Source organism: Apis dorsata, unplaced genomic scaffold, assembly GCF_000469605.1.
Source record: "Apis dorsata unplaced genomic scaffold, Apis dorsata 1.3 scaffold_293, whole genome shotgun sequence".
Taxonomy (NCBI): Eukaryota; Metazoa; Arthropoda; class Insecta; order Hymenoptera; family Apidae; genus Apis; species Apis dorsata.
In genome coordinates, this window is record NW_006263568.1 from 15,616 (window position 1) to 26,348 (window position 10,733).

Genomic DNA, 10,733 nt, shown 5'->3' on the forward strand with positions numbered 1-10,733 from the left:
TTCAACGAATATACAATAGCATATATACCATGGTCTCTGGACCCCCGACGGTTACGACTTCTTGATCGGGAACTACTGCTGACACGAGCGTTACCGTTAACTTTGCAATCACTCATTTTCACGATTATCGATAATCATACACGCACTGTTATTTACACATGTTAAGCCACAGTGCCTGTTCTTTCCATATCAGTAGCATATCACATATTACAAATCACATTCTTGCAATATAAAACTCTTTGTGCGGCTCGAGTTTCAACGGCTTATGTGCTGCTGCTGCTGCTGCACTGAATCAGTATTTATTTATAAATCTGCCAAAAGCTTGCCAAAACCGGGGTAGATGGATCCATGTTCACATGCGTAACAATGAGCAACCGTGAAGTATGCATTTCAAACTTTTTTTCTTCTTACAAGGGAAGAGAGCAGGAGAAAGTTAAGATTATATAGAGCAATAAAAACAGAATTCTTAAAACCGACAAAAAAGAACAGACCCTAATGATTTTAAATAAAAAAAAATTTTCATATAAAGACTTTTCAGTTCACTTTACTTGAAAATTGTGGCAACACTTCGAAACTTCCCTTAGAAGCTCTTCTTACGACTTTCACGCATCTATTTTAACCTGTGAACTGGTGCAAACCGACAGGCACGACACAGGATTTCTTAAATTAGTTCTGTTCGCCGGTTGCGCGTCGGAGCAAGCGCACTAGTAACTTTTTTGATAACCTAACTTAATATGCGAACTTCTTTAACCATAATATATTGACAGAAAAATTTTTGAAATCTTCTATTGAATTAATTATATTATAAAAAGAATTCGTAAATTTATAATTGTACATAGATATATAAACTAAAATATGAAATTAAAAATTTTAAGATGAAACGTGACAGCAGAAAAATAAATATAAATTATACATCGAAAGAATTGAGCAAATAAATTTTAATATATAATAATAAGAAAATCATTGAATAAATTATTTTTTTAAATAATAAATTATTGTCAATATTCTGTATACCGAAAAATTTAATAAATAGAATTTACTATTCTTCTTATTTCTACTTTATAGTTTATATAGTAATAATACTTAAATAATATAATAATATAAAAATAAAATTCATGTATAATTACATATAATTATATATATTTTATGTAAAATAAAATGTATGTCAAATTAAATTATATGTACAAGATATCACGTGATGTTACAACCAGAAAGGATTTTATAAATATAAATTAAAAATGAAAATAAAATTTTTTCATTTAAAATGTTCATGAATAAATCAAATTGAAAACAATATTTATACTTATTTTTTCCCTATATAAATGGATAATTAGCAAAGATTAGGTATATGTGAAAATGAATAAAAAATGTATAAAAGTACACAAAATATAACAGAATCTTTTGTTTAAGATTTTGTTTATGAGAAAATTGAGTTCGAATATATATAGCCAAAAATTATTTACATTCGCATATTCGATGAATTTTTTAAATTTAATCTTCTCAAAAATAAATTCTAAAATGAAAAAATTTTTTAGTTATTTTTCTATATAAATTAATTTCTTGTCAATTATTTATTTCTATGCAATTGAAATTAAATTTAATTAAATATCTTCTTGTAAATAAGATTTCAAATTTGATTTTTAAAAACAAAACATTAAATGAAAAAAAACTACTATTATATATACTAGGATATATACTAAAATTTTGCATATAATACTTCCATTTTGATTGTACCATTACTTATTTTCTGTACATTTTAATATTTAAATAATCAAACTAAGATAATATTTATCTTGTTACTTTCAAACAATTGTAAAAATTATATTCTTATATATTATTTTCTATCAGCAACTTTAAAATAATTCACTATGAAGTAGTGTTAATTTGATGCATGAAAGTAGCTTGAGTAAGATTTTACAAAAGCAGGTCGAGGTAACAATATCTAAAAAGAATACCAAATGATCATTGAAGATATACATAATATTTTTTCCGTTTCATTATTTTTTTTTTAAATCTAGTATAAATTTGATATATTCAAATAATATAAGAGTCATAGAGAAAATGATAATAAAATTGATTATAACATATGGTTTGCTATAGTACTATTATATACTAGGATATATACTAAAATTAAAACTATCAGTAAGAAACGAAGAAATATGAAAAAATTAATGAATAGATTTTTTCAAAATTATAAGTTTGATTTGCACAAACTTATGCTAAAATAATTATACAATTTATAGTTTCGATGTATAAAAAACAATTTATTATATAAAAGCAACTTTATTAATAAAATTGAAGAAACTTTTTATATTTTTATAGTTTATAAGTTTATACTTGAATATACTTTGAATTTGTTCATGAAATATATATTTAATATTACATTATTTTAATTTATCGGACTTTATCTTATGGAAAATATATGCAGTCCATTCGATCATTTTTCTAACCAGTAAGAACCTTTCACCCGATTGGTGAACGCTCAAGGTTACCACTGACGCCGAAAGTCTTAAGATATTTTTTGCACACGCACGACGCGTGCTCTTGTGAAATGGCGTTAAGAGACCTTCAAACCATGCACGGAGCTCGCCATACATGCGTGGCCGTGACCTCATGCGTTTTTAATGATCAAATAAATTATTTACTATAGTATCAAAAAAATCGATTTCTATTTCAAATTACGAAACAATTTTTTAAATTAGAATAAATAATAAAACTTTCAATGAATTAGATTTTTTATCAAGTTAATATTTTCTCATTTTAATTTTATTCAATATTATTTAATTTTGAGAATTATAAAAATTTAGAAAAATGAATAATAATAAAATGATAATAAAAAAAAATAGTGATACACCTATGCTATTTTTAGACAATCAAATATATTTCTTAATATAAACGATAATAGAATTTTTGAAATTCTGTTTATAAAAAAAATATTAATAATTCATAACTAAATTGATAAAATATAATACAATAAAGAAATATTAAAACAGAAAGAAGTGAATAAATTCAATATCAAATTCTTAATCTAATTTCAATTATTACATATAGAACTAATGATCAAATATGGAGTAACTATCTTTTGAGACCATTCACAAAATGGCTACATATTGATATATAAAAATATAAAATTATAATAATATTTATATATCTCATAAAAATAATTAAATAAAAAATTTATAAACTATAAACCTATAAACTTTATAAATATTTGATGAAAAATAAAATATTTAAGTATTATATTAATTTGGATACACGTGTTTAAAAGAGATGAAATTTAACTGTAAATTTTAATCAGAAATGCTTGTTTAAAAATAATTGAATATTTCTCTTTTAAATATATTTATTTTTCTTAATATCTTTCTTATTCTTAATTTTTATTAAATGCTATTTTTATCAAAACCATATATATAATATTCAATATACACTTGTGAGGTCAAAAGCAGCCATATTTGAACACAGTTATAGTTTAATCTTTGAAACAAATTTTATAATTTAATATTTACTCTTGAACAAAAAATAATATAATAAGTTTGGATAAAGAAAAATATTAATTATAAATATATAGTTCAATGATTAAATGAATATTAGTATTATAACTAATCTTACATTTGAGAAATGTTCGGAACAAAATGTCGGAACCACGTTGCAGAAAGCAGATACATTGCGTCTATAGCTATTGAAGATCGCTTCAAAGTAACAAAATAATTTATACATACATTTTGAATCAAGATAGTTCTCTGCCGTCGCCGTTGCATCCGCTTGATCACTTTGTCACAGTAACAATAATTTAAAATAAAAAAGTAAAAAATGTAATAAAACTTTTATCCTTTAAAGCCGGTACGTAAGACTTCGAAGTTAAAAATAGAATATATATTTTATAAGAAAAAGAAAACGATGCGTGTAAAGGGCGCTCGTTATAATTAAATAAGAAGTTATATGTACAAATTCTACCAGATATTATAACACAAAAAAGAAGCCTTATAGGAACGGGATGCAATAAAACGCAATATATTAAGCGTATTCGTTACGTTGTGATGTATAAGAGTTAGAAAATGAATAACTTTTTAAATAGTATGAATGTAAGTATATACTTATATATAACTACGAATATACAAATGTTTAAAAAAGTAATTATAAAGGAAAAGGGAAATGGGAAAAACGGAGTAAAAAAATACACCCGGCTAGCACAGCACGTGCTGGCTACTGGAGGAACTCCGTTGTTCGATGAGAAAAGAAGTCGGGAACCTCCCTCCAGCAATAAGATCGTCAATGTTCGTGCACCTTCGGCACATTTCGCACCTTTTCGTCACATGATGATGTCACCATTTGGCACGAAGCTCCTTTCGGAGTTCTATACTTCTATGCTTTGCGTTTCAATCATTGAAAGAACATCCGTTCAACATTAAAAACAATATTGTGCAATAAACTATTATTATTATTATTATTATTATTATTATTATTATTATAATAATTTATTCCTATTTTATTAATAATATTTTTTAATTTTGAGAACTACTTCAAATAAGCAATTAAATTATAGATACAACATGATTTAATTGAAAAAAATAAAGTTATTAGTGTTTTATTTAATGCAATTAAAAAACAACTTTACTGTAATGAACAATATCATATTTATATCTCTGTTCTTTTATTGGAAATATTTAAATCATATTTTTTTCTAAGATATAACATTTATAATGCAATATTATAAAATTAAAATGTGCTAAATACAAATAAATGTTTTATCCAATGTCTTTATAAAAATAATTACATATTAATTTAATCTTCTTTTTCTTCCCTATTTTTAAAAAATCTAAATTATTATACTAATTATTGATATACAAATAAAATATTTGTACTTTCATTCTATGAAGATTATATCAATTATGAATTTGAAAATTATGATTCAAATATCATTATTTCAATTGTTTGAATATTTAAATATTTTTCAATATTAGAAATGAGTGAGTACTTGTTATTTTAAAAATTTTATAAAAAAAAAATGTTATTTTTTGCATTATTTTAAAAAACATTCAATATCTTAATTTTTTTATAACCAGATAAATTATTTAAAATAAAATTTATATGTAAACACAAAATTTAATAAATATTTTATGAAAAAAGTACAAAACTTTTACGATAAAATTAAAATAAGTCATAGCACAAAAATATTCAATTTTGATTAATAATATTCTAAAACAACAATAATATTATTGTTAATATTGTATAATAATAATATTATAAAACAATAATAATATTATATAATATTATAAAACAACTATGTGAATTCATTTATAAATATTTTGTAATGTATAAAAAGAAGAATTTAAAAATATCAAAATTTATTTGTATGTGAATAACTGCAGAAATTCATTTTTTTTTTACATGTCATATATACATGCCTAAATAAAGACACTTTATGAATAAACATATTATATATATTATATGTTATATATTAATGATTTCTAATGATTTTAGAACTTATATATATTATCAAACATGCATAAAAATATATTAATTAAATTATTTATAAATATTTAGATATAAAATTATATGCAATGATGAGTATTGAAACTATCATAGAGATAAAGTTTAAATTATAATAATATATGAAAAGAAAGAAAGAAAGTTATTAAAATTCTAACCTATAATTCTAATTAAATATAATAAAATCTTATAAATTCTTATTTAAAAAAAAAAAATTGCAATATATAAATGCAAAATGTATATTATATGATAAGTAAAATAATTCATAATATTATAAACAAATAATTTTTTTTTTCAAATATAAATTAATTAATTTTATATATGAAATGAACAAATGTATATCATATATTAATATGTATATCATATATCCATTACAAATATTTATAACATTTTAATTTTAATATAATATAAAAAAATGAATAAATATTAACATAAAGAAAATAGATAAATCAAAATATTGAAAATATTTTTAAAAAATATAGATGAAATATTTTTAAAATATAATATATATAGATATCAAAAAATTATATTACATATATTTTTGACTCTAAAAAAATTTAAAGATAGATAAATATTTTAAAATGATATATCTACAAAATATATAATATAAATATTTAATAATTCTTTAAACAAAAATAGTAATAATAAAATTGTAACATATACTCATAAAAGTTTAACTAAAATTTTTTCAAATAATTTTTTCAATAATCTTTTTTTTAATTTTCTCTTCTATATAATATAATATAATAATTTCTGTAAATTTATTTTTATTTTTTAACAAATATTTAATTTTAAACAAATATTTAAAATTTAGCAACAATAAAGTAATTTTTTAACCTATCATAATATTATCATAAAAACAGATTTAAGAAAAATAGATATAAAATTTACATCATGCATTAATTTTTTGACTTTTATTTTAATTTTTCTATTTATAATTTAAAAGTCCTTTTATAATGTTACTCAAATATCAAAATATAAATAATTTTTAAATATGATATTTGAGCATTATTATGTTGATTATATTATTCTGATAACTATTAATTATATATCTAATATAACTATTAATTATACAATTTTAACATGTAAAAGAAATAAAATAGTATGTAAAACGAATAAAAAATTATAACATTTCAAAAACTTACCATCAGATGATTTTTGCTGTTGTACTTCACTTCGAACAGGTTCAGACTCCGGTTTATCGCCAGTCGCATCTCCATTCGCTTTCAAATGATGGTCAGTTTGATTGTGAGTAGGTGTAGGAGTAGTGCCTCTAGAATTAAGACTCTTTTCCCTCGCTTTTTTTTCTTTTTGTTCTTTGGCACTCGACGGCAACTCAGTTGCACCAGTAGAAACAGCAGCAGTAGCAACAGGTTGATTATGAGTGTGGGTCTGGGACTTTCTTCTAGGTGGTGAACTCGATGAATTTTTATTGGATAAATTAGGAAAATTAGGAAAAGGATCTCTGGCAGGAACAGGATTAACACTTGGGGCAGTGGTGGACGGTTTTGGGACCTCCGGAACATTCGTACTTGGTATAGTCACAATGGGAATTGACGTCTGTGTTATAATAGGTGTGGCACTCGTGTTCTTGACTTCAACTTCAGTTACGGGTAACTGCGCAGAAATATCATCCTTGTTTACGTTACGCGATACGGTTAGTGGTGGTTCTTCAATGACCACACTTTTCGATTCACTTCGAGGTTGAAATTCCTTCACAGGAATTTGTAATTGTTTAGACTCCATTTTCATTATACAGGAATCTATTTGAGATACGTTATTAGTGGTACCTAACGACTGACTACATATCGTGGCTACGTTAGGTATATTCTGCGTTGTTGAACTTGTGTTACACTGACTATTCACATCATTAGTAGAATTTGTTTGAGAATTAGATAAACTTTGTGTTACATTTTGAGTTGTAGATGTGTTTGGTACACAAGTCGGTACCGTCGAGTCAGAATTAGACTCTTCGGTCACGACTTTCGCAAGTGTTTTTGCAACCCGGGCTGCAAAGTCGGCTTGCACCTCAGCATCATTATTCTGTAACAATCACCAATTCTGCGTGATAGACAATGATACATAGCAATCGGATAAAGATTATGCTTGATAACTAAAAACTGGCTCCAAACTTAAATCATAGAAGACGAGAAATAAAACTAAATATACTAAAAGAAATAAAATAATAAACATTCAATATATTTTATACCTCTGTAACCCCTCAGCCATGGTTTGCATACTATAAGCAGAATCATAAAACTGTATGTAAGTAATATATTTATATAATAATATATATATATAATCCAGATAAAAATAATTCCTAATTTAAAACTACAATTAAAGTTTGTTTTATTAATTTCTTCAAATTTCCATCAATTTATATCAATTCTAATTTAATATTACTACTATTTCTACTAATACAAAAAATACATTACTAAGAATTTTCAAATACAAGTTATTAAAAATATAAATATTTTAATGATCATGGCTTTGGGTACAGATTAATAATATAAACAATGGACTATAAGAGAATATTTCTTATTCTCATTTAGTTTCTTAAAATTATTTATTTAATATAAGAAATATAATTTTAATTTTATATTCATTGTTTTTTTAATTATCTCTTATAGTCAATTGTTAGTATATTAACATTCTAATATTACTCACTTGTGGCTGAGGTGTTTCACGATTGCTAGATTCACCACTTTGAATAGTTTCATTATCTTTATAAATCTCATGGCTTATATTTTTACCAGTTGATGGATCTACTATATCAGTAATAGCATTTTGTCCTCTTGGTTTCCGAGATTTTGTCGTACTATTTGTCGTATTCGCTGCACCACCGTTATGACCCGAATATACATCTTCAAATAAAAAAAAACATGATTCACAATATATACAATATATACAAAATAAATAATTTAATTAATTGTATCTTAATTACACAAATGTAAATATTTATTAATAATTTGTATTTACACATACATATATTTATAATAATTACACATAACACATTATATATAATGCACATTTCTATTTTATAAATAATATATATTTTTCAAATACATTTATTTAATTAGTAACATACCATTATACATTATATATACATTATTTATAATATCCATTGATCAAAATTGAATAAAATAGTATATATTTCAACTGATATAAAAGTACAACTGTTCTATTTCTCAAATGTATCTCTGCACTGATGCAAAAATACAACTATTCTATTCCTTGAATGTATTTCAACTGATGCAAAAGTACAACTGTTCTTATATTTTAACTCACGATATTTCTACCTGAGTCCATTAGTAAATCTTTTAACTTCTTCGGTACGACAATCGGTCATCGCAAAGAAAATATATAGACAATATAATAGACAAATATATAGACAAATATAATAGACAAAAATACAGGTATAAATACTAAAATCGATTACGGTATTGAAGAATAAGAAGAATAAGAAGAATAAGAAGAATAAGCATAAGCTGTCAATTAAAGTCGACATTTTTGTCGACTAAGAAGATTAAACAGGTATAATGGCTTAATAGCCAAAAATTTAAGTCTAGAAATTTAAGTTTTATTTTGCTTTGAATTCTTAAGTCATAAATAAAATGAATTGTACTTTCTACATTTTTTTCAGGTATATTTCATTACTTCATATTTTTCTTTCTTAAAATATTTTATTTTAATAAATTTATTAACCATAAATCATTCATATTTTATTCATATTCATATTTAAATTTGTTAGAAACGTTTAATTCATAATAATAATAAAATAATTTTTGAACTATAAAATTAAGTTTTTCTAAACTCAACATAATTTTTTTAAATGTCAAAAAAAATTATACAAGATTATAATTTTCATAAAAAATCCTTTTAAAAAATCTTTACACATACATGATTTGATTATAAAACTTAATTACAAAATTTACTTTTTATCAAAAAAAATCTAACAATCTAAATAATTGATGATAATTAATGGTATTAAAATATAATAGATGTATAATATTACATAACTTACCAGTCTGAGAAAGAGATATACCCATTGGGGGTAAAGGTTGCGCTTGTTGTGTGGGCTGTTGAAGTGTACCTTGTGGTACTACTGGGGCTCCTTGGGCACCGGCCAGCGGGCCTGCAACATGTTGTGCCCCACCAGTAACAGCGCTTGCACCTGCCCTACTTATTAGTGGTGTATTCGGTGGTTGACCAGTAGGCCAATAATCTATAAAGAAAAATATAATAATGATTAAATTTATTTTTAATTTCTATAATTTTACATTACTTACAAGGTTGAGGAGTTGGTGCAGGTGCACCATATCCAAACATATTTTGCGTTAGAATAGCCGAATGTTGAAATGGTGGGAAATACGACTGATTTTGATGCGTTTGATGCCTCTGAGGAGGACCACCGAACTAAAATAATAAAAATATTTATTACATTTACAGTTATTATCAATAAAAATAGTGAATATGATAATGATTTTATACAAATATTTGTGATTAAAATAAAAAAAAAATAAAGTTTAAATTTTATTATAAAAATAATAATCAAATAAATTTTTCAGAAAAATTATTTTTTTAATATAAATGAAATGAATGATATATGATGATAAATATATAAAATCAACAGTACTTAACTACTACCTGAAGGGGCATTTGATTGTTCATTGCGTATAAAGATTGTTGATGTGGGCCAGGATGAAGATTAGGAACTGGATATATTGCTCCAGTTTGAACTGGCAAACCACCTGGGTGATAAATCGCAGTTGGTTGGCCTCCACCTCCACCAACTCCTGACATTCCTACAACTTGTGCACCTGTACCTCCTTGTCCTCCTCTGTGACTAATGCCTCGAGGTTGTTGTGGTCTAGGTCCTTGATAGTAACCCTGAAATTGACAATTAAAATAATAAGTAAAATTTATAAATATTTCTTTAATCATTAATAAAATTTATATTAATAATTGATTTAGAATTGATAGAATTTATAATATAGTACTATTTATAGCATAAAATTCATAAAATATTCGTAATATACGAATTTATATCACTGATATCATAAATGATATTATTTCTATACTTTTATATTTCTTACTTGTGATGTCGGCCTTGTTTGCGTTGGCCCATATACTTGTGAAAGAGGTTGTGGTTGAGGTTGTAAATGGGCCTGTTTTCCCATTTCCTGAGGTGACGGTGTGTGTACCGGGGGAGTAGTGGTGGGAGCCGGACCTTGCGGCGGTTG

The 10,733-nt window shown here is 24.3% G+C and overlaps 1 protein-coding gene across 1 annotated transcript in view; it reads right to left on the reverse strand.

Annotated features, from left to right (window-relative positions):
* The window catches only part of LOC102676783 (eukaryotic translation initiation factor 4 gamma 3-like), a 19,459-nt gene extending 8,732 nt beyond the window's left edge, over positions 1-10,727 (reverse strand). Inside the window, exons 1-6 of the mRNA XM_006617118.1 lie at positions 10,587-10,727; positions 10,132-10,380; positions 9,780-9,906; positions 9,515-9,715; positions 8,158-8,354; positions 6,636-7,533 (exon numbers count right to left, since the gene is read on the reverse strand). Of these exons, the coding sequence (XP_006617181.1) occupies positions 6,636-7,533; positions 8,158-8,354; positions 9,515-9,715; positions 9,780-9,906; positions 10,132-10,380; positions 10,587-10,670 (1,756 nt within the window). The 5' untranslated portion in view covers positions 10,671-10,727. The remainder of the gene's footprint in view (positions 1-6,635; positions 7,534-8,157; positions 8,355-9,514; positions 9,716-9,779; positions 9,907-10,131; positions 10,381-10,586) is intronic.
* Between the last annotated feature and the right edge of the window lie 6 nt (positions 10,728-10,733).